Here is a 23,723-nt window from a genome sequence, read left to right as displayed (position 1 = left end):
GAGCATATAGTCATCATTCAAAACTATGTAAAACAGACTAGGAATAAAAGGAAAACAGAGGTTAAACATGAATAATAATAATAATTAATAACACTCAAAGACGCCTAAAGTGAAGGGGGGACCTCACTAACCACCACCAATATGTAGCACCCACTTGGGTGATGCACGGCAACCAATCGGCGCCAGAACGCTCACTACACACCAGCTTGAGGTGGTTACATCTACCATGTAATAAATAGGCCTGGGGATAGCATGCACGACAAGTGTTGTAATTGAGTACATACTTTAATATATGGCCTATTTCAAAACAAAACAAACTGTTTATCGAATATAATCCCACATTTTTTGAGGGAATTATCATTTAATGTTTTTTCATGATTCTATTATTTATTATTATTATTATTAAAAATAAAATATAGAATAATATTCATGATTATATTATTATTTTATATATATTTCTTATTTCGGTCTGAAATCAACGTGGTAACTCTGTGGTGAGATCGCCATCTAGCGGCGGTTCTTGTTCACGCCACCAGGGCGGGGTTTTGGTCCTGTAGCTCCTCCCTCCGTGCTGCTTGCCGCTGACGTCGTAGGCGCAGGGTAGCAACTGTTGCTCCGAGAACCGTCGCTCATAGTGACTGTAGCCGTGGAGACAGTAACTCACCAACCACCCTCAGCAACCCTCACCGAAGCGAGTCAACGGCAGAGAGGAGAGAGTGCAGCCGGGAACAACTTTAACAACCAGGTGACTATATCTTTACAGATGCTTAAAGTACGTGTTAGGTTAGTTTCTAGGTGAGTCCTGTTTACTCTTTATTTAACTACCAACACTTTACTAAACCAACGGCTTTTTTTTTGTTGTGTTCAACCGACACAAGCGTTGTTGTTGTTAGTATTATTATCACAAGTTTTTTATTACTATTATTAGTATTATTACAAATAATTTCGGGTTGGCATTGGTATTTGGTAAAACTTGTTCAAGTGCTTAATTGGTAGTTTTAATTGCGGCGCGTGCGTTATGTCGGTGGTGGTGCTGTAACTTTAGGGTGAGGCTACGGTGGTGGTGGAATAACTTTAGAGTGAGGTGGTGTCGTAACTTTATGGTGGTGGTGGTGGTGGTGGTGGTGGTGGAGTAACTTTAGGGTGAGGCTACGGTGGAGGTGGTGGAGTAACTTTAGGGTGGTGGTGGAGTAACTTTAGGGTGAGGCTCCGGTGGTGGTGGTTAAGGTGAAGCCCTCCTAACTGTTCATCAGAGAGCTGATCTCCCCTCCCTCCCCTGCTCGCTGTCAGGCTACTGGCTGCTAGCTGCTGCTAGCGGAGCGGGGTGGGGAGGGCGGCTGGGCTGGGCTGCTCCTGGGGTCTGGTTCAGAGTGTCGCTCCGGTGTGGAGGTGAACCTCCCCGGGTCCCAACAGGGCTCCGGTCCAGGGCTCTGGTCCAGGCTGGGGTCCGAGCAGGTGGCTCCTAGCTAACGTGCTAACCTGTGGGAGGTCGGACGACGAGCTGGAGCGGAACCCGGGCTGATCAGGGATCACTTTCACTTCGGGAAACGTTTGGAAGCTGCTTATTTAAACCCATGTGTGCGTTTCCACATGTTGCAGACATCCCCACGGGCAGAATCTAAACACCTCCACCCTCACATGGGTGGAGGACACCGAGGAGTTTTAAAGTATTTAGCCCGATTCTCAGTGATACGACAGGCTGCGCCCCCAGAGGCCGGCTGCGCTACTGCAAGTCCTCATGTACAGTACAACCCTCCAGCATCAAACTGTGTATTCCTTGATCAAATACATAACATCGGGGTAAGTTCGAGAAAAAAAAGCATGTCAAAGCTTTGTAGCGTTTACAAAAGAATAATTTAAGTTATTTTGCAGCTAGGTGGTGTGTAAGGTACTGAGTAGAGATGGATGTTGTGGGTGACATGGAGGGTACTGAGTAGAGATGGATGTTGTGGGTGACATGGAGGGTACTGAGTAGAGATGGATGTTGTGGGTGACATGGAGGGGGCTGAGTAGAGATGGATGTTGTGGGTGACATGGAGGGTACTGAGTAGAGATGGATGTTGTGGGTGACATGGAGGGTACTGAGTAGAGATGGATGTTGTGGGTGACATGGAGGGGGCTGAGTAGAGATGGATGTTGTGGGTGACATGGAGGGGGCTGAGTAGAGATGGATGTTGTGGGTGACATGGAGGGCACTGAGTAGAGATGGATGTTGTGGGTGACATGGAGGGGGCTGAGTAGAGATGGATGTTGTGGGTGACATGGAGGGTACTGAGAAGAGATGGATGTTGTGGGTGACATGGAGGGTGAAACTATGCAGCCATCCACATTCAGCTCAGTTATTATTTACAAACGGGAAAAATCCATAATGAATTCATTATAATTCATGAACACACACTTGAGCTTTGTACACTTCCTCCCCTAATGCACACTAAGCCATAGAAAGAAGGAACAAATTATAGTAGATTTACGGTTTAATGTTGAGTTGGAAGACCTTATGGGAAAGTGGTATTAAAGGTCACGAAAGATGCAGAGATGGGGGAATAGAGATAAGACAATGCTTACACCACTCTATAATAAATATTAATTTCTTAAACAATTATATTGGAACCATTTTGATTGATACCGCATTGTGTAACTATCAGGAACATACTTACAGGGGCGGTCGATGTCTATCCTGCATTGCTCCCCCTTTACCAATGGATGTCACAGTGGCCAACAATCCACTGGCTCGCAAACTTTGGATTCAGTCCTGGTCTTCTCTCCTCGGGTCCCTTTTTAAAAAACTGCATCCTGGGTGCTTGTGTTCAGAAACGTCCACAAGCCCCGTATGCCATTTAAAGTGTTAAATGGACTGGTGTGTACAGAGCTCTCAGACGGACAGCTGCAGCCGTCCCTTTGGACAGGGGCTGACCGTGTGTGTGTGTGTGTGTGTGTGTGTGTGTGTGTGTGTGTGTGTGTGTGTGTGTGTGTGTGTGTGTGTGTGTGTGTGTGTGTGTGTGTGTGTGTGTGTGCTCTGAATTTAGCTCTTCTTGATGAGGCTCATCGCTGCCCTAAGGAGAGATGTTTAATCCAATGCACAATTGCGCAGCCACCCCAAATATAGAAGGTCTCCTCAGCCCGGCCCCCCTTTTGTTGTTGTTTACTACTTACTAAGTCGACATATAATTGCATGTGGTGCTCGTTAAGCCTGTTTGATTCCAGTGTCTGATATAAATACGATAGCAGTCGCTAGTCAAAGCAGTGTCAGAAGATGACAGTGCAGAGCAGTTGACTGGAGCAGAGAAGGCCTTGTGGGACTTGTTAAGTGGCAATTACTTATGGCACTGTGCTTACATGTTTTTATATTTAATTTATTTGTACGGGAGATTTCTACCCTAAATCCATTTCATATGCGCTAACATTTTACCTAGACTCTGACGAGAGGGAAATGGTTTAATGTTAATTGTCCACTTGATTCCGCTGTCTTCTCACGTCAAGTTTGCTTGGGCCGAAAGCTTTTGGAAATCCTTGTGGGCTTGTGTTGCTAGGGTACACGAAAACAACATCTCCGTGTACACAACAACGCTACTCCTAGTTATCCCTCGCAGACGGGCGCGACGGGTTAAAACTTGTTATGAAATTAAATGTTTTTTTTGCCTCTTTCTCATCTGGGGCATTCTTTAAATTCTACCTGGTTTGTATCTTGGCTACACGACTGCTAATTACATTTCCTGCCACAAACAGCAGACAGGGCATTGACATTTGCATTAGAATGATACCCCCCCCCCACCTTTCTGTGCTTTTCAGACAGAAATAGTAGCACCTCTCCCCATAGTCTCATTCTTTTTTTTCCTCTTCATTCTTGTAAGCCCATAGAGTTTCAGGCTCGATTTGATAAGAAATGTTTCTTTACGTGACGCCACACTTTCTAACGGCCATAAAATCCAAACAGATGTTGTATTAGAATACAAGAGGCCTGTATGTCCACTAACGTGACATCTGTTCAGATTCATTATTGAGCAGATAAGGAATGACTTCTTTTTGTTGTAATGATTTGCACGTCTCTGAGGTTTCACCTCACAAGCCATCTAATGAGCAGAGAACCGGCCTGGGAGTCTGTCTACCAGGTGGAGGGAGCCCAAGGCTTCAGGTCTTTGTTGTGTGTATGTATGTGTGTATTTGTGATGATGGGTTGATTATTTTAATGAATCAACAAGATGTAGCCCAATTCCTTGTTAAATTTACCCTGCTCTCTTACAAATAATTTGATAACGCATAAGGTTGCATGGGACACCCAATACGAAAGGGGTAATTAAAGGCAGGTTTTAAACGAGAAAATAATGTTTCAAAGGGTTGATCATTAATGAAGCATTCAATTTAGAGGAATGTCATTATGGAATTAATTAAGTAAGTGCTTGTATGGTTGAGTAGTTTTGGAGAATTTCAAATGATAGTTAACCTAGGTCTTAAGAGGATATTTTCCGAAGACTAGTTGATAAAGAGTGGAGATTAATGCAGGCATGTGTATGATTAGGCCCCAGTTACTCGAATGATTGCAAGCTCCCAAACTAAGTCTACCACAAACATGTGTTTGCTGTATATTTACAGTGCAACTACTTACAACTATGCCTCTGACTGTTTCAAACACCCATTCTCTATATGGAGATGTTTAGTAGTGGGGGGAGGAGCTTGAAATGTGGATGAGGTTAGGAGAAGGGGGATGGGGGGGGGGGGGGGGGGGTGCTGGTGTAGTGCATAGGCGAACACACAGTCTCCATGGCAACGGTTTGATCATTCTCCCTGTGGCTGTCAGGTCTGCAGTGCACATGGTGAGGAATAGAGTGGACAGGTTGTAGTGATAACCCAAGGTAGGGGGAGGATGGAGGGAGAGGGGGGAAGGCTAGGATCAGAAGCTGGGCTCTGAGCCGCCTAACCCCGCCATCTGCACATGGCAAGAGCTGATTTGAGGCAGGAATGAATGAGACGGTGGAAGACAGAAAGGCTTGTGTTGTGAGATCTCGCATCAGACCTTAATTTGCTGTTTGTGTCCATCCTCTTACAGGACATGTTAAAGATGGTTGAATAAAATATACCTCAAATAGCTCAAGTATAAGTCCGCTCCTGAACCGGTTGGTTGTGTTGTAATATGTAAAGTAATTTGGATATTAAAGAAATGGTGAGATCTGTGACTAACAGAATAAGAAGTTACTGTGTTCCTCGGTAAACATTGTTTTTTGGTCATCTTTTTTTGTGTGAATGTCAAAGGCCCGTCTTGAGTTTGTTCCTTTTGGAGAACGAGCTGAATAAAAAAAGAAAGAAAATTGCCACAATATGTCCTCTACAATGAAGACTGAACAGTAACTTTTCCACAATCTTTACTCACTAGGAATACATTTGCCCTGTGTTTTGTCCATTGGGGCCTGGAATTAATAGCTTACACATTTATTGTTGTAAGTTTCTGCTTTGTGTGAGATAGAGGGATCAGTTAGGGGATGGCATTGTTTGGTTTGGGAAGTATTCTGTTGGTTGCGTAGCAACAGGCTCCTGGAAACGGGAGTGGACGGTGTTGCCATTAGCAACCGTTGTTGCTCAGCAAACAATGTGGGCCAGTGCAAACACGAGCCAAGACTGTGGGCTCCTGCTTTTAATTGAACATCTGCATGTGTTTTTCGATTGATTGATTGTGGTTTTAAGTTAAATTTGTCAATGATAGATGTTTCAGTCTCTTCTGAATTGCCTATCCTAGTAAGCCTCTATAGATGCACTGTGTAATGCGAGACAGTTAAAGAGGATTTAAATATTCTTTAAGCTTCCCTCCCCCATTTTCTTATGACTGTTAAGGGTGACTGGCTCTTGTAATGTCCATGGAGGAGTAGTGTCCTTCCTTTTAGGGTGTCTTGCGCTGTGTGTGAAGATGTGTTTGTGAAGTTTTGGACTGTTTGTAAGGAGACTCTCTAAAGAGCAGCTCATTCACAGTAGGGTTCCAGCGGTGGTCTGCAGGAGCTCCTGCTGGCTCCTGCCTTTGTGGCGCTCATAGCTGCTGGTGGGGAATTTGTGTGGCTTTTAACCTTTCCTGGGGGCTGCAGAGAAAGTCTCTTGCACTCTCCAGTGCCCACACGTTGCCACACCTATAAAGCCTGCCACGTCAATTGATCTTTTATGGATGAAGACTAGCTCGTCAATACTGTGGTTTATTATCCCTGCCGCCATCTTCCTCCTGACGCAGTCCTCTGTGCTGTTTAAGGAGTCTCATGTCCGCTCTCCTTCCACTTGGGTCTTAAGATCTCAACTGCCAGGGTCAGAGACACATTTCCAAATGTATTTAGAGTAGAATTATTTTGTGTGTGAGTTAAGGACACTAAAGTATGGGCCAATGTTTTTTTGCACAGGAGAGGGACTGAAAGCGGGAGTTGTTTTAGGTGTTTTGCGATTCTAATTATTTTTTCACTGATGAAGACCTCATGGAGGAGTCTTGATTTGTCTGCAGAAAAATAGTATGTGTTAGTGTGCGTGCTTGTGTGATTAGTCATGTGGACACAACGGTGGTTTTGCCCCGTGGCACTGTCTCTATGATTGGAAGATGTCAGTGGTGGCACGCCCAACTATGTGTTGTTCCCTATTGGTCCTGTGAGTGCCACTACCTCATAATTCAGGGAGGCCTTTTAAGTCACCTTAATTTGTGTTATTTTGCTTAAGTGCTACAACTGAAAAAGGTTGCACCTAAGCTAAGAAGAGTTGGAACAGCTTAATGCCTTTTTAAATAATTCAGATTTGATCAAATGTTCACATTGACAGATCATCTGCATGGAGTTTCAACCTGTCTCAGCCTGTTTCCATGCTTGATTGCCCAGCTACTAGGTGAGCTGGTTTAAATTAATATTAATGGTTAGCCTTTATTGCACATGCTTAAAAAAGGTGGCTGAAAATAATTCCATCCTATCCTTAACACCATGCCAAAGCAACTGGTGCCCACAGTTGGATGGCTGTTGTTTTATTGAGGAGAAAGGACCATCATTGAAATAATAGTTTATCTCTGTGCAGTATGTGGTTCATAGGTGTACGTGTTCCATGGATGAGACCTGTGAGAGAATGCTGAATTTGAATACAATACACACGTTTGCGTGTCGAGTGGCTTATTACACTCTGTTTATAAATAGCATCTACTGTGTCTCCCTTGGTCTGGGAGGTGACGTCTTCTTCAAGGTTTGCAGTTCAGTGCCTCTTAGCCTTGGGGGTGCCTTTGATCAACTGATGCAGAGCCGTATGTCTCTGCAGAGACAACAGCACCTGTTGCTCTGATCAAACTCAAGCTATACAATATTACAACCTAGTTAGAGGCTCCTTAACTCCGCTTCCTTCAGTAACTTGGGAAATCATGTAAAGGTAATTGAAATGCGCACTGCATGTTTTAATGTAGGGGAGAGATGTGTGAGTGTTGGGGCGCAGGTTGGGTCTTGCAGCCCCTTGACTAGAACATCTCAGGAGCCCTGCACCACAACTGAACTTACTCTTTTGGCAACTCAAAGGGTCAGGCCTCAGGGTGGCAAGACCTCATTACACACACACACACACACAGACACACACTCACTCACTCACTCACTCACTCACTCACTCTCTCTCTCTCTCCCCCCCTCCCCGCTGGAGTTCTCTCCCTCCCCGTTCTAATCCTCCTCCCCCTCTTTTCTTTGTGGCCACACTCGAAAAGTTCCTGTGAGTTAAAAAAAAAAAGGTCTGAGCGGGAGGGAGAGAGTGAAAGCAGGGTGGTTCTAGTGGGACGGGGGGAGGGGGGGAGGGGGGGAGGGGGAGTAGAGTCGGGGCTGGTCGCCATGGATTCCTCACCATGGCAACAGACAAACGTTTACAAAGCATAGAGGAATTTCCTCATATCAGCTGGATTATTGGAACCTCCGGAGTGCAGCTCTCGCTCCAAACAAACGCTGGATATCATCATGGGGTTGGACTGCCACTCGCCGCACCCACAACCCACTCACAAGTTTTAATTTGTCCATTTTGTTCAGCCATTCATTCTCTCTTTCATGACGTTGACATTTACCTCTTCAGAAAATGACTGTTTGTCTCTCCACCCTCACTATGGTCGTATTGTGGGTGAGGGAGGCTGCAAGAAATGCAACGTTGTACTGTTTTAACTTATCTGTGCGTGGGGTCTTGTGGCGTCATTTAGAGCACGACTGTCAGCGTTTGTTTGTACGAGTGCCAGTGTAGGTCGTTTTCAAGATCCCGCTCTGACTCAGCTTGGCCCAGCCGCGATCTCCCAGCTCCCCATGAATGCCCTGACGCTCCCACAGATCCCGTTCCTGTTGGCAGCCACCCATATCCAAACGTTGCGTTTGGTGCTCGGGGTGTACTGACCTCTCTTTCCTGTCCTTCCCCTTCCAGATTCCCAGAATGCAGAGCTCCGAGGGCGGGTCTGACTCCTCGTCCAGCGTGGCCTTGCGTACGTCCACGCCCACCCAGGCGCCGGTGGTGCAGCCCGTGCCAGCTTCTCAGCAGGTAGGTCTGCTTGTTTGTGGTCTGTGGGTAAATTCTACAGAACACCGCTCTTCTAAAGTTAGCGCTGTAGGGAGGAATAGCTGCCGCACAGTGCCGCTCACAGCTCTCTGAATCCAGTGCTGTGAGGTGGGATTATACACATGGCTCAGGGACTGGTTTCAGCCCTGGTGCTATGGCTATATCTCCAAGGTATCAGTCACCATTTCTCCATTCACCTATTGGTTTACTACTAGGTAACACATTCCACTCGACCAAGTTAGGCCAATAATACTACTTACTTGTGGTTGGTTAACCATATTAATAAATACAAAGAAAATCACTGCCTGTGTACCCTCAGTGTACGTGACCGACTGAGGCTTTTGAGAAAAGGAAAGCATGAGTTGTAGTTCCTCGGACAACGAGGAAAGTATATTCTTTGCTTGAGTCTGGAGGAAAATGTACAAAATGCCATGTGTTGATGTGTTTACATTTGCTAAAGAGGTTTAGATGTCTTTGCAGTAGATGATGGATCAAACATGAGTAGCGGGCACATGGGACAGTGAGTGTGTGTGTTTGTTGTGTAACGGTTTTCTCATCTTCACACAGAGGGTTTTGGTTCAGGCCACAGGCTCGTCTCAGAAGGCAGTGCAGGTACAGAACCCCTCGCAGCCGCCGCACCGTGCTAACACTCCGCGCAACGCCGGAACCTTTTGTTCATGTTCCTGTGTGTCTCTTTTGCGCGCAGGTTCAGCAGGTACAGCACATCTATCCATCCCAGTACATAGAAGGCGGGGAAACCGTTTACACCAATGGAACCATGTGAGTAAAGATCAGAACCGCAGCGATTAACGCAACTAATGGAGCTCGAGGTCAAAGGGAGAAATAATTATTATCATTTATTTAAAAATGTAGCCAGAAATGTTCCTCAATTATTAAATAAGCTCATCCAACGATCATTAAACGTAGTTGTTTACATCCATAAAAGGCTGCGATGTGTTGCTCATCAGTATGTGGGACACTGTGTTGAAATGCACTTCTGTAACCGAGCTCCTCTCTTGGGTCCGGCCCCACCCTGGTCTCCCTCCAGCCGCACCGCCTACTCCTACAACCCCGACGCCCAGCTGTACGGGCAGGGCAGCGGGGGGGCCTACTTCGACTCGCAGGCCGGCGGCGCCCAGGTCACCACGGTGGTGTCTTCGGCCAGCAGCGGCATGGCGCCCCACAGCATGGTGGGCATCACCATGGACGTGGGCGGCAGTCAGATCATCTCCGGCGGCAGCACCTACCTGATTCACGGCGCTGGCATGGACGGAAACCGCTACCACGCCTCGCAGTCCTCCCGCTCCTCCTCGGCCATGGTGAGCCAAGCCCCGCCCCCTCTCTCTCTCAATGCTCTGCAGAATCCCCCGATTTCTACAAGGATGTGAGTTCAGAGGAACTCTGGTCAACTTGGAGACATTGATTTAGACGACTCAAATATAAACACACAGACCTTGGCTTTGCATGGCCAACATCCCGCCACTGTTTGGGTTCGTATTGGAGCTTGCCGTGATAGCTGTCATCGCCGCACCGCTCGGCCCAGGCCCCCCCAGAAACAGACTGGGAAGTGATCGGAGGTGTCCTTGAGTCAGGGGCAACGAGAAGGAGAAGAGAGCAGGGCTCTAGCCCTGACTTGAGGCCTGCTAGTGCCCACGGTGATGTCGTGAGCAAGAGGATGCAGAGAACCGGGGCACTGGCTTAAATAATTCAGCGCAGCCTTATTTGAATGGTTTTCACTAGCACTTGAGCACCCTGTGAAACAAAGCCACCCCTGGGGCTCATTACCATTTGGCCCGGAGCCCTAGGGGAGGGGGAGTGGGTGAGGGGTAGGGGGGAGTGGGTGAGGGGTAGGGGTGAGGGGCTTCTCAATGCCTGGATCCCTGCCTGCTTCTTTTTCTTCTTGTTCCTCTGAGTCTTCAGTTTGGCTGCAGTACTACCCTTTTTCTTTTTTTCCTCTTTATTTTCTTCCAGAGCTTTCAAGAAAGTCTCTGGTTTTATCATTCCGCTTTGACGATCAATTTAACTCTTCACTGTATTATGTAGTCCAAATATATCTATCAGTCCCAGTTTGACACGGTGTGCTGCTGTATTTATGGTCAAAGATCCTGTGCCCTTGATGCATACGGAACTATCTCCATTTCAGCCCTTCCAAACCCAATATCCTCCTCTTACTATGTTGTGTTTAAGTTGTTCAGGGGGGTTGGGGGGAGTCATTGTCAGCTCATTGTCCCCGACTCCGCCGTGACCTGGGTCCCTGTTTTTGGTTGCTATTTGCATACTTTACTGTGTCTGATTGCAAGCCTTCGTGTGTAGCTTAACTCTTGATTAGTCCCTTGATTTGCATGCTTTTGTTCGGCAAAAATGAATGGCTGCAACGACTCTTTTTGATTATATGGATTAAAGAGGATCTGGCTGCCTGCTAACAGTCCTGTTTTGTGCTTTTTATTTTCTATCTGTCTCTGTTCAACTCTTACCTGACATCCTTCTCTCTCTCTTCTGTCCCCATCACTGCTCACCTGACATCCCTCTCTCTCTCTCTCTTCTGTCCCCATCACTGCTCACCTGACATCCCTCTCTCTCTCTCTCTCTCTTCTGTCCCCATCACTGCTCACCTGACATCCCTCTCTCTCTCTCTCTCTTCTGTCCCCATCACTGCTCACCTGACTCTCTTTTACTTTTTATTTTTCGCATGCTTCGTTTCTTTAGCTTGAAATGGCGATTGAAAACCTCCAAAAGTCTGAAGGAATTGCCACTCACAAAAGCAGCCTCCTCAACAGCCATGTAAGTCAACCAGGATCTTTGTTTGCCACGGACATCAGCCATAACGGTGGGGAGGGGGGTGTGTGTGTGCTTTAACTGCATGTATTTATGTCCTACTGTTGTTGCCATAGCTTAATCAGCACAAACCCTACTTGCAGATTTGTCTCAACTAGTCGAATCTCAAGGGGCATATGCTTTAACTTGTTGCTTAAGAATGCTTCCCGTAGCCGTTTCTTGCTCAATGCTTCCCATGCACTTTGACTGATTCCTCATTGTGGTCGTTCTCCTCCATTGTGGGGATACGTAATTGTTCTGCTAGCCACAAAGATAGCACGGCTGATGATTTCATACGCAAGGCATTGGACAAAACACTTAATGTCAATCAACAATTATGTTGCAGTACAATTTGTGTCCTCTTGTTTGGACACAATCATCTAAACAATTAAATGGAAATTAGATTCAGTAGCACTTGACTCTACTTTATTACGGACCAAGCCGATGTTCAGACAGGGCAAATGAACAGTGATTTGGGCACTGCCTCACTGCTCTTAACCTTGACTGACTCTGTCCTATCAGCACATCGCTGATAGGTTTTGAGGAGGGATTCTCCACACAGCCACTATGTTTGGGAGTTACAGTGATGCAGTGGGGGGGATTTTATTTAATCTATACATGTATGTATATCCAATTATATGCATGCATGCATACATACAGCATTGGCAGCCACTTGGTTGTGGTGTTTACTCCCTGGAACACGGTTCTCAAATGGTTTCTCCTGGAGGTGGGGAGTGTGTGTGTGCCGGTGTATCCGTGTGTCTTTTCATCTAAAGTGTTTGATGCTGTAAGAGCGGCGGCCTGTGTTGCCGGCCAGGTGGGAATCAAGAGGGCAGCGGCCCACTGAAGGCTGACTGATTGTGTGTGTCTAATTTTAGCTCCAGTGGCTGCTGGACAACTACGAGACGGCGGAGGGTGTGAGCCTGCCCCGGAGCTCCTTGTACAACCACTACCTGCGCCACTGTCAGGAGCAGAAGCTGGACCCCGTCAACGCCGCCTCCTTCGGCAAGCTGATCCGCTCGGTGTTCATGGGCCTACGCACACGCCGGCTGGGCACCAGGTACCTGATGATGATGATGATGATGATGATACGTTGGAACAGTGGGGGAGGGGGGTGAGGCTCAGGGCAGTGAAGAGGATGATCGATTAGGATAACACACTTTTCTAGGCTGTTCCCCTCCCAGCTGAATGTCCGCTCCCTACCTATGGTAGGGATGTGTACGTTTTGGATGAACCGGTCTCCAACGTGGACTAAATGGTGGTTGCCCGTCATCCTTTCTCACCGGCCCTCTTTCTGCACCTTCCAGGGGCAACTCCAAGTACCACTACTATGGGATCCGCGTGAAGCCGGACTCGCCACTGAATCGCCTGCAGGAGGACACCCAGTACATGGCCATGAGGCAGCAGCCCGTCCACCAGAAGCAGAGGTCAGTGTGCTCTCTCTCCCCCCAAAGCCTGTCCCCCCCCTGCTGCCTCGCGGCTGACCCAATAGCAGCCAGGTTCTGTGCCCTGCATGCTATCAGGCATTGTTTAGGAATTCAGGTTTATTTTGTTATCCATTTTTAATGACTTGCTTCTGGATTCAGAAAATGTTATACCTTGCACTTCACAATCAGTCCTGCTGTCGAGTCGGTGGTCCACACTAGGCAGTAACATCTGGGGCTTCACAAGAAGACCCGCGCCTACTCTGAAAACTCACAAAATCACTCACTAGACTGGAACGAGGTCCACGAGGAAGAGGTTCCTTAGAGGCTACACCTCTACTGACTGCCGTCATTTCTACTGAAAATAACCATTCAAGCACCTTTGGAAGCCTGGATCTTTGCCGGTTAAGAGGACTGTTTAAAACAGTTGCTGTGGTAAATAGTTAAGCAGCAGTTCATTTAAAATGACTCGGAAGAACGTCCCGGCTTTATGTCTGATGTCCAGATATCCTGAGATCTGCTGTTTCTCTTGGAGATCAACTTGGAGATCATTTTCTATGTTTTGTAATCATCTGTATTAATATTTATGTATGTGTTTTATGCATGGCCTTGTCAAGAAAGGAGATGGTATCCATTTTAATTCCATGAATCTCTCCAGCTCTGGAAACGTATAAATCCTCGTTCCATTTTCCATTCTTCTATACATGTTATCATTCAGGGACGAGCTGCTTGTGTGTTTGAACTTTAATAAGATATGAGGTAAACAGACTGCATTTATAAAGCGCTTTCCTAACCATTGGCCACTCAAAGCGATTTACAATACTGCCTAACAGTCACTCATAGACGCACACATTCACACACCGACGGCGGAGTCAGCCGTGTAAGGCGACAGAACGCTCGTCAGTGACATGTGAGGACCCCCTGGACTAGATGGTGATTCACTCTGTCTGCAGGTTCAAGCCTCTTCAGAAGGTGTACGGTGTGTCGGACCACCTGTCGGGGGGCTCCCAGAACTCTGCCAGCACCCCGGAGCAGTCTGTGGCTGCACAGAGCCAGCACCACCAGCAGTACATCGGTGAGTTCCAGAGTACATCCTAGCCCAGAGGGACGCAGCGGCTCTGGCCTTGGCACCCACATTCTCCCAGGGTCATTAGGTCGAAACCCGCTTTTATACAATTCAAGCCAAAAATTGTCATGACCTTTTCAAACATAAATAAACAAATGTTTTCATCCCTGCATTCAAAGCACATTACTCTCACATTAAAACAAATTGGGTTAGGTATTCTTGTCCTGTATTAGTGAACTGTAATAATAATCCTATTGTAAAGTACATCAGAGCAGCGACCGGTCCAAATGGAAGGAGTAATACTAAAGAATAGGAAGCCCTTTAAAAGAAGGCTAGATTTGTCTCCTAGTCCTTTCCCCATTTAAACATGAATCTGTTCCCAGCATGGCTCAGGTCCAACCTCTGAGTCAGATCAGTGGAGCCGCGTGCTCAAGATAACGGATAACAGAGGCACATGTGTGCACACTGCTGTTTACGTAGGTCAGGTATCTTACTATCAAGATGGCACAGAGCTAATCTCTGGGGAGGTGTGTGTGTGTGTGTGTGTGTGTGTGTGTGTGTGTGTGTGTGTGTGTGTGTGTGTGTGTGTGTGTGTGTGTGTGTGTGTGTGTGTGTGTGTGTGTGTGTGTGTGTGTGTGTGTGTGTGTGTGTGTGTGTGTGTGTGTGTTCAGTGACACCTGTGCCTACTTGACTGTGTGCCTTTTGTGTAGATGTGTCCCATGTCCTGCCTCCGTTCCCCTCTCCCGACCTGGGCAGCCTGCCTCTGCCGGAGCGCATCAGTCTGGACGACATCAAGAAGCTGCAGACGCTCTACAGGGACCACTGCGAGGTAACGCTTCCATTACGTCTCCACGTTGAGGATCACTTCTCCTGCTACACATCTGATCCACGTGCTTCCATCATTGGTCCTCGCCACCCGGGGGGAGGGGCTATGTTTGATGATCCTCCTCCCTCCAGAGTTGAACAGGAGATGGCCACAACATCTTACTAGCTGACCTAATGGTTATGACATGTAAATGCCTCCCAGATAGGATGCTTCCATACTGCAAAATATACACTTGCAAATGTATATGGCCGGCTCCATGTAAACAAGGTGATGGCAGAGCCGACATGAAGCACCATGTGGCCGAGTGCGTCCTCACGGTCAGGCGTCTTCTCCCGTCCACTGAAGGGCTCTGTCCAAGGATGGAACAGTGTAGCAACTTTGAAATGTTTGACAGCGAGTTGGTTTCTCTGGCGTCGGGCGGGGCTGGGGGTGGGGGGGGGGGGGGGTGGCTGTGATTAAAACGCGGACACGATGCTCTGGCTTTCTCCTTCTCCCCCTGCGCTCCCCGTGTGCTGCCGCACCGCCGCGCTCCCCTTTGTTCCAGCCGTCCTTTCATCTCGGCGCTGCTTTCAAGACATGCCAATTAACCTTTCAGCGGCCTGGGTGGACATCTTGGTGTCCCCCCCCCCCCCCCCCCCCGGGCCTTTGTGTGTGCGGCTCTGTGGCCAGGCACACGGCTCCTGGCTTTGTCTGCCTCACATGTCCGTCCCTCTCAGCCACACTCGGCTGCTGTGATGGGCTTTAATGTTCACTGTTGTTGTTGTTTTGCAGTGAAAACGAGGCAATACATTAAACTTGTGCTGGTACAAGAGAGGTGGCGCGTTGTCACAGGTTCAGGCCTTGGGAGGCGTCTGAGGAACGGGTTGGACAACAAAACGGCTTTGGTTCCTTCTCCCTTGTTTATGGGGCTGTTAGTGATGCAATGACCCTACTCCACCCCCGTTCTGCTTAGCTCAGTTTGAGCCTAGCTGTTACATGTGACACAAACCACCGGGACACGACACACATCTGGAGACCCTTCCCCCCCCAGTCCCGTCTCTGTTGATGGGGAGCCAAAATACTGAACCCTGTCCCAGCCTGTGGACTACACTGTCTCGCCAAAACGATTATTGAAAATTAAAGTGTGTGTGTGTGTGTGTGTGTGTGTGTGTGTGTGTGTGTGTGTGTGTGTGTGTGTGTGTGTGTGTGTGTGTGTGTGTGTGTGTGTGTGTGTGTGTGTGTGTGTGTGTGTGTGTGTGTGTGTGTGTGTGTGTGTTGAAGACTGGAGGTAAAATGTGCCTGTTTGGAGGGAGTGGGGAATTCTCCTTTTTGTTATGGACTCCTGTGTTTGAACTGTTGCCGGTGGTAACGTGGTAACGGTAAACAAGGTTACCATGGCGACGGTTGGAGAGGAAGCAAAAACATATCATGTGATTGAAGCCTACACGGCTGGAGAGAGAGAGAGAGAGAGAGAGAGAGAGAGAGAGAGAGAGAGAGAGAGAGAGAGAGAGAGAGAGAGAGAGAGAGAGAGAGAGAGAGAGAGAGAGAGAGAGAGAGAGAGAGAGAGAGAGAGAGAGAGAGAGAGAGAGAGAGAGAGAGAGAGAGAGAGAGAGAGAGAGAGAGAGAGAGAGAGACTGCATGGTGTGAATCATACACACAAAAACACACATACTGTAGGGGAGTTTAAGAGACAATACGTCGAAGAATTCCTCACCACAGCTTTTGGTTTAGTCTTTTTTGTTTCTTTGGATCTGATTCTCAGATGTATCTAGACATTTGTTGGAGTCAAACAGTAAACCGGGCGCTTCTGCTGGTTTTGTTGGTTTGCAGCATTAGTCTGTTGGCAGCTCATAAATATGAATGAGGAAGCCAGGTGAGTCAGTTCAGCTTACTAATAAATCCTTTAAAAGCCCCCCCCCCCCCCCTTGTTGGTAGAGAAAGAAGTTGTTGAGCGCAGTTGTCTTTATTAGGGCTCAACAGAGTGTGGTTCAGCATGTGGAACTGACTTTGAGAGGACCCCAAAACAGAAAGAAAGCCCTCTTCAAGAAACCTCAACGGTTGCTGGGAGGATCAGCGATTACTGAGCAAGAGACTCTTAGCTGACTTACTGTCTAACAAGGAACGGCCAAGCTGGGACAGCAGGAAGCACAGAGGGAGAGGAGCTGCTGCCCTCCAGCCCAAAGTTTGTTGTGTGTCTGGTTGCTATGGCTAAGCCCGTTGTGTTTTGTTCTCCCTCCTCCCCTTCTCCCTTTCTCTTCTTCCCCCGCTCGTCCCTCCCTTTACACCCCCCTCCCCTCCTCCCTCTCTGGCCCCCCGGCCCCTCCCTCTCTGCCCCCCTGGCCCCTCCCTCTCCTGCAGGCTACGCTGGACGTGGTGATGAACCTCCAGTTCCACTTCATCGAGAAGCTCTGGCAAACCTTCTGGTATTCAGCGGCGCCCTCTAGTGACGGGAACACCAACCTGCCCACCAGGTCGCTTTAACGTGCACTCAGCCGGCACAACAAACTAATCTTTTGATAATTAATATTATTTTTGCTTAAAACCAACGATGTTTCATATCCCCCACATTGGGGGGTTCATTCGGTGTCTTAGTGCCCGCCCACCTCTGTGTTGATTGGTCCTTTGTGCACGTGCAGCGACGACGACATGGACGGCGTGATCCCCCGAGAGAAGCTGATGGCGCTGTGCAAGTACGAGCCGGTGCGGCTGTGGATGCGGAGCTGCGACCACATCCTGTACCAGGCGCTGGTGGAGATCCTGATCCCGGACGTGCTGCGCCCCGTACCCAGTCAGTACCCCCTGCTACCTGCTCCATGACATCACGTCCTCTCTCAATCTGTCCTATGACATCACTTCCACCTCCCCCTGCTACCTGCTCCATGACATCAATGTAAAAGGTTTCATGAGGCTGGAAAGTCTTCAGCATTATTTATTGAACCTGAATATTTCCAACCTGTGTGTCATCACACATCCATCTTGTATTATATTCAAATTTGACACTTGTCCTTCCACCCGGTTGTTAAAAGCTCAAAGCTCCCTGTACGCTGAGTCCTCGTGTTATCTCCTCAGGCACTCTCACTCAGGCCATCCGCAACTTCGCCAAGAGCCTGGAGAGCTGGCTGACCGCCGCCATGAGCGACTTCCCCCACGAGATCGTGCGCACCAAGGTGAGCGTGTTCCGAGACTCTGGTGCCCCAGTTTGTGGTTGGAAATCTCCTCTTCAAGGCTAAGGCTAAGGTGTGTGTGTGTGTGTGTGTGTGTGTGTGTGTGTGTGTGTGTGTGCAGGCGGCGGTGGTCAGTGCCTTCGCCCAGACCCTGCGGCGCTACACCAGCCTGAACCACCTGGCGCAGGCAGCGCGCGCTGTGCTGCAGAACACCTCCCAGATCAACCAGATGCTCTCAGACCTCAACCGGGTGGACTTCGCCAACGTGCAGGTATCATTATTACTTAACATTACTTGAATAGGTGAAAAACATTCAACAGAACCACATGGCTTTACGGGTAACACTGAATAAATATAACAAAATAATAATGTAAACGACTGCTGTGATTCCCATCACATGGAATGCCTTGTTTCAAGCGGCTCACAACATAATTAATGTGTAACTACTAGAGAGAGAGCCGAGCTGAGGGATCGAGGCGTTTCCACTGGTGCGCTTCGGCCCAGCACACCTTGGCCCAGTAGTGAAGGTGCGGTTTGTCCCAGCTCAGCTACGGCTCGCGTTTCCACCGACAGTACACTTAGGGTAGGGCGGGGTTTAAGCCGGATGGCCGATAGCCACGGCAGCTACGTAAGCATCGGGACCTTATAGCAGCCCGACACGGTGTAGCCTGCTATTGAATCCAAGGAAAAAGAAGAACGCGACACAATGAACAAAGAGCATCAATGTAGGACGTCCAAGAAGGACGGCAAACTTTTGCTCAACATTTTCTTAACTAAGCTTTTGCCGTTGCCGAGAAATACCTTGCGGGCACTGTGTTTGTTTGTTTGTTTGTTATTATGATCCTGTCGCACGGAAGTGATGATTCTGTCGACCAATCAACGGACGGCATGTGTAGCCCAAACTTGTTGGGTCCCTTTTGGACGTCTCAGTACCCCAACGGAGGAGTGCTGCGAGACGAGTACGGCTCAATAACGCTCAGTCCGGATCACGCCCACTTTCGGCGGTGGAAACGCAAACCGTGCCGCAACTTTGCGAACCGAACCGGCCCGAACCGGCCCGCACCCTCCGGTGGAAACGCGGCATTAGAACTCTAGAACCGTGCCTACAGCCGCTGACACGGTCAGTATTATTGTGTCTTCCATATCGCGTCTTATTGAACGCCCCGGGTGGGTTTGTGTCCACAGGAACAGGCCTCGTGGGTGTGCCAGTGTGACGAGAGCGTGGTCCAGCGGCTGGAGCAGGACTTCAAGGTCACCCTGCAGCAGCAGAGCTCCCTGGACCAGTGGGCCGCCTGGCTGGACAACGTGGTGTCCCAGGTGCTGAAGCCCCACCAGGGCAGCCCCAGCCTGCCCAAGGCCGCCCGCCAGTTCCTGCTCAAGTGGTCGTTCTACAGGTACGAGGAGAGTTCGCCCCAAGCAGGAGATCTACTCCCTCGGTCACCCTGACCCTGGGAGTGGATTGTACGCTTAACGGCAAAAATGATCTTTCTGGAATCCTACTTATTGGGGTCAATTGTACCTAGTGATCCCACTACTAGAATACCTTCAGAGTGATATGGTTGAAGCCATCCCCAGTGGCCTGTGGGCGCAGTATGAACCTCCCCCCCCCCCCCCTCAGCTCCATGGTGATCCGGGACCTGACCCTGCGCAGCGCGGCCTCCTTCGGCTCCTTCCACCTCATCCGGCTGCTGTACGACGAGTACATGTTCTACCTGGTGGAGCACCGCGTGGCGCAGGCCACCGGGGAGACCCCCATCGCCGTCATGGGAGAGGTGAGCGCTGCTGCCGTTTGGTACCGGGGCGATAAGGTCACCATACGAATGACCGCAGCTGAAGTCGCTGGTGTCATTAATGTGGAGGCCTTCTTTAGGATGACTGCACTGAACTCTTGCTAAACATTTCTTGTTATTTTTCCTCCAACAGTTCAGTGACCTCACCTCGATGATCCCATCGCTCATGGACAGAGGTAAGCGCTCCATCGTTTGGGTTGCCATAGTTACGAGGTTAGACGGGGGATGTTGCCAGGCTCCTCCCCCTGAGGGTAAAGTAGTTTCAAAAGGTCAAAGTGGGGAGGGCATTGGAGTCCTTAAACTGAAACCTAAACCTGTTACCATCCCTCTACCCATCAGACCCGTCCTTCTCCGACGACATGAGCGACATGGGCAGCGACGGCGACGGGTCCCGGGACCCCAGTGAGCCGGCCGTGAAGCGGGAGCGCATCGAGATCAACCACTCGCTGCAGGAGATCTAAAGCCAGCTCCTCTGGACCTCAGTGGACCCAGGCCCCCTGCAGCCCCCCCGGGGCCCCCTGCAGCCCCCCCGGGGCCAGGTGCTCGCTGTACATACAGAAGCAGCCCTTCCTAGTATGTGTACATAATGCTGTCTTCTACCCAGGTAAAGAGAAGGCTACCTTACGGGGGGGGGGCTTTTGTAACTGTGAACAAGGACTTCGTGCAGTACCTGTTTTTCCTCCTTTTGTCTCTGGATGTGAAACCTTTCGTACGAGTGGTGCTCCGTGGTGTGTAGTCCGACCCCAGCCCGCCCCCTATAGCTGTGCCATAGTGTCATTTGAGTGCCTTAGAATGCTAACTCCTTAAACCACCGCCGCTACAGATGTCTATCCCCTCCCTCAGCTGTGCCTCCTACCGCACTATGAATGTATCGTCTCCAAAACCTCAAGACGCTCCACAAACCTTTAAGTCTCTTTCGGTGGATCTCGTGTGGCCTCCGCTGCAGCTAGCAGCATTAACATAACCACCGCTTTAAAATGAAAAAGAGACAAGAAGTGATAAATGCACATCCTTCACTCAACCTACTGACCCTTAGGAACCTTGTTCCCCTCAGATTAACTCCAACCAGCTCAGTGACAGCTGCCCTGTTGGGTCAGTAGGGCCTAAGACTGATAACAGACGCAGACACAAGCCCTCCTGGTTCAGGACGGGGTCTCAGTGGTTCTAACACGGTTCATTACCTCAATAGGCTTCATGTGCTTCTTGGTTTGGCTCTGATGACAGAGCGGTGTAAAGGATGTAGCCACTGTTAACGTTGTCTACCGGTTTCCTCACTTGTTAATACTCATCACCATGGTTTTCTTTAACCGAAATAACAGATGTCGTTTTGTCAAGAGCCATGTTTTTATGGACGCGTTCGACAGCCTTACCTGGTGTGTTGAAGAGTCCTGATCCTTAAAACCTCTGAGATGGAGAGAGGAAAGTGGACTGCTTGACTTTAAAAGGCAAACAGCCACTGTATAGAGACTGTTATCAGAAATCCTTCTGCATAAATAGAATCAATTAAATTACAGAAATCCTCACTTCTCCTCCCTTTGAGTCCGTCGTCCTGCTACCCAGGAGATCGACCCATTCAAAGAACAATGTGGTTGGACCTGTTGAAAGCAAAAATAAGAACAATGTGGTTGGACCTGTTGAAAGCAAAAATCCTTATTTAGATAAATAAAATCGAGCACCCTGGTAGCCTGTTGGCTGAGGCGGTGACCGGGAGTTCTGCAGAAGTCTGCAGAAACACCCAGATGTTCATGGGACTTCTCTCCCCCCCCACCACAAGAGATTTTTGTACGACAGCTCAGTTATTTGATGATTTGAAACTGAAATGGCTCCCATAACATGTGCCTATAGATGTCTTGCTATATATACATAAATATATATATATATATAGATCTATATATAGCCATAGTTTAACCATAGACCTAAATATGAAACCAAGATACTGTTAAGATATATGAATATATTTCTTTATATGACATAGAAAATGTGTGTGTGTATTACTGTGGCCTTTTGAACTTCTATCTTGGTACACTACTTCTCGTCAGTAATGGTCCTATTTTATTGGGGTTGGTGTGTGTTGGAGAACATGGGCTTGATGTTTAATTTAATGGTTTAGACTGGTGTGATACATTTCAAATCTCAATTGTTCATATGAATGTTCTTGTTATTAGTTGGATGTGCCACTGATGCACTCGAGTAAGTTGTGCAGTGGTCATGAAAAAAAATATTTATACCGTTTGGCCCATTTGATATCTTTTGTGTTTTGAAATTGGTTTTGATTGTTTTGCTGGATCCTTGCGTAACTCCCCTCTGGTTTTTGTTGTAGCCATGAAGATCTAAGTTTGAGTTGAGTTATGTAAGGTTTTTCTTTTTGTAACATGCGCCTGTCACAGTAATTTGCCTTTAAGTGCTTTTGGGAAATTCTTATGTACTTTGTAATGTTTTTGTAATGCTGTTTAGACATTGGGCTGAGAATGATTTTTTTTTATTGAATTAGATTTGGTTCTTCTTACAAGTATACTGAACCTTTATTTTAGTGTATTTTTAAACCCATTCTTGACTACACTTTACATAGCCTAATGGCAGACAATGGTCTGTAATAAACTGCATAGTTCAACTGTATTTTGTACCTGGTCAAAATGTGTAATAAATTGGTGTAAACCACAAGATTGCGTATGTTAAATAGTATTTTTTTAATCAAATATCAACACCACAAAACCGCCATTATGAACAAACAGCAAGTGTACAAACTTATTTTTCTCACCACAAGTATTGCTAGAACTGGTAATTATCTTCACAAATTATTAATTCAAATGTAACTATTTAGCTTTAGACATCTTTTGCATATTTACATTACAAATAAAATCCTAGTTTCCATGGCAATTCCATCCATGACCAAGTGATATTCTTCCCTTGGATCATACGTGATCGTGTATTTCAGGACATCCAGCTGCAGTGGAGGGGAGGTGGGTCCACTCGCTGCAGTGGAGGGGAGGAAGGTCCACTCGCTGCAGTGCTCCAGTGGAGGGGAGGAGGGTCCACTCGCTGCAGTGCTCCAGTGGAGGGGAGGAGGGTCCACTCGCTGCAGTGGAGGGGAGGAGGGTCCACTCGCTGCAGTGGAGGGGAGGAAGGTCCACTCGCTGCAGTGCTCCAGTGGAGGGGAGGAGGGTCCACTCGCTGCAGTGCTCCAGTGGAGGGGAGGAGGGTCCACTCGCTCCAGTGGAGGGGAGGAGGGTCCACTCGCTGCAGTGGAGGGGAGGAGGGTCCACTCGCTGCAGTGGAGGGGAGGAAGGTCCACTCGCTGCAGTGCTCCAGTGGAGGGGAGGGGGGTCCACTCGCTGCAGTGGAGGGGAGGAAGGTGCACTCGCTGCAGTGGAGGGACCAGGAGGAGGGTCCACTCGCTGCAGTGGAGGGACCAGGAGGAGGGTCCACTCGCTGCAGTGCTCCAGTGGAGGGGAGGGGGGTCCACTCGCTGCAGTGCTCCAGTGGAGGGGAGGAGGGTCCACTCGCTCCAGTGGAGGGGAGGAGGGTCCACTCGCTCCAGTGGAGGGGAGGAGGGTCCACTCGCTGCAGTGGAGGGGAGGAGGGTCCACTCGCTGCAGTGCTCCAGTGGAGGGGAGGAGGGTCCACTCGCTGCAGTGCTTCAGTGGAGGGGAGGAGGGTCCACTCGCTGCAGTGGAGGGACCAGGAGGAAGGTGCACTCGCTGCAGTGGAGGGACCAGGAGGAGGGTCCACTCGCTGCAGTGGAGGGACCAGGAGGAGGGTCCACTCGCTGCAGTGGAGGGGAGGAGGGTCCACTCGCTGCAGTGGAGGGGAGGAGGGTCCACTCGCTGCAGTGGAGGGACCAGGAGGAGGGTCCACTCGCTGCAGTGGAGGGGAGGAGGGTCCACTCGCTGCAGTGGAGGGACCAGGAGGAGGGTCCACTCGCTGCAGTGGAGGGGAGGAGGGTCCACTCGCTGCAGTGCTCCAGTGGAGGGGAGGAGGGTCCACTCGCTGCAGTGCTCCAGTGGAGGGGAGGAAGGTGCACTCGCTGCAGTGGAGGGGAGGAGGGTCCACTCGCTGCAGTGGAGGGACCAGGAGGAGGGTCCACCATAACATAAGGGGTAACACTTTCGTTTATATCAAATGAAACGTAAAGGGTAACACTGTCGTTTT

At 48.9% G+C, this 23,723-nt stretch overlaps 1 protein-coding gene and 1 long non-coding RNA gene across 5 annotated transcripts; one reads left to right on the top strand and one right to left on the bottom strand.

Annotated features, from left to right (window-relative positions):
• Positions 1–588: 588 nt before the first annotated feature.
• Positions 589–21,169, top strand: rfx2 (regulatory factor X, 2 (influences HLA class II expression)). Of its 4 annotated transcripts, none has more exons than XM_060067640.1 (18): positions 589–745; positions 8,380–8,493; positions 9,079–9,123; positions 9,218–9,291; positions 9,560–9,830; positions 11,218–11,292; positions 12,204–12,385; positions 12,633–12,752; positions 13,703–13,824; positions 14,526–14,644; positions 16,979–17,091; positions 17,257–17,408; positions 17,690–17,787; positions 17,906–18,055; positions 18,970–19,178; positions 19,403–19,556; positions 19,708–19,750; positions 19,914–21,169. In XM_060067640.1, the coding sequence occupies exons 2-18, from the start codon at positions 8,389–8,391 to the stop codon at positions 20,033–20,035; spliced, it is 2,154 nt and encodes a 717-aa protein (XP_059923623.1). In that variant the 5' UTR covers positions 589–745; positions 8,380–8,388; the 3' UTR covers positions 20,036–21,169. The 4 variants fall into 4 exon arrangements, with proteins under 4 accessions (XP_059923623.1, XP_059923622.1, XP_059923621.1 ...); XM_060067638.1 differs by lacking the exon at positions 589–745 and adding an exon at positions 1,133–1,800; XM_060067641.1 differs by lacking the exon at positions 589–745 and adding an exon at positions 6,495–6,840.
• Positions 20,915–22,557, bottom strand: LOC132469664 (uncharacterized). Its single transcript, XR_009528458.1, has 2 exons — positions 21,206–22,557; positions 20,915–21,169 (listed from the first exon to the last, which is right to left on the bottom strand). It is a non-coding gene; the product is annotated as an uncharacterized LOC132469664 (long non-coding RNA).
• Positions 22,558–23,723: the final 1,166 nt, after the last annotated feature.

This window comes from Gadus macrocephalus, chromosome 12 (genome assembly GCF_031168955.1).
Source record: "Gadus macrocephalus chromosome 12, ASM3116895v1".
Classification (NCBI taxonomy): domain Eukaryota; kingdom Metazoa; phylum Chordata; class Actinopteri; order Gadiformes; family Gadidae; genus Gadus; species Gadus macrocephalus.
The sequence above is the reverse complement of the archived record's forward strand: the minus strand, read 5'-3'. Positions and strand labels throughout refer to the sequence as shown.

What these genes read in the sequence shown, in the direction of transcription:
- rfx2 (XM_060067638.1), top strand. Translation starts at nt 1,591, where the DNA reads ATGTTGCAGACATCCCCACGGGCAGAATCTAAACACCTCCACCCTCAC. An exon ending in ACACGCCGGCTGGGCACCAG is followed by an intron (nt 12,386 to 12,632) that starts GTACCTGATGAT and finishes TGCACCTTCCAG; the next exon opens with GGGCAACTCCAAGTACCACT. An exon ending in CTCAAGTGGTCGTTCTACAG is followed by an intron (nt 19,179 to 19,402) that starts GTACGAGGAGAG and finishes CCCCCCCCTCAG; the next exon opens with CTCCATGGTGATCCGGGACC.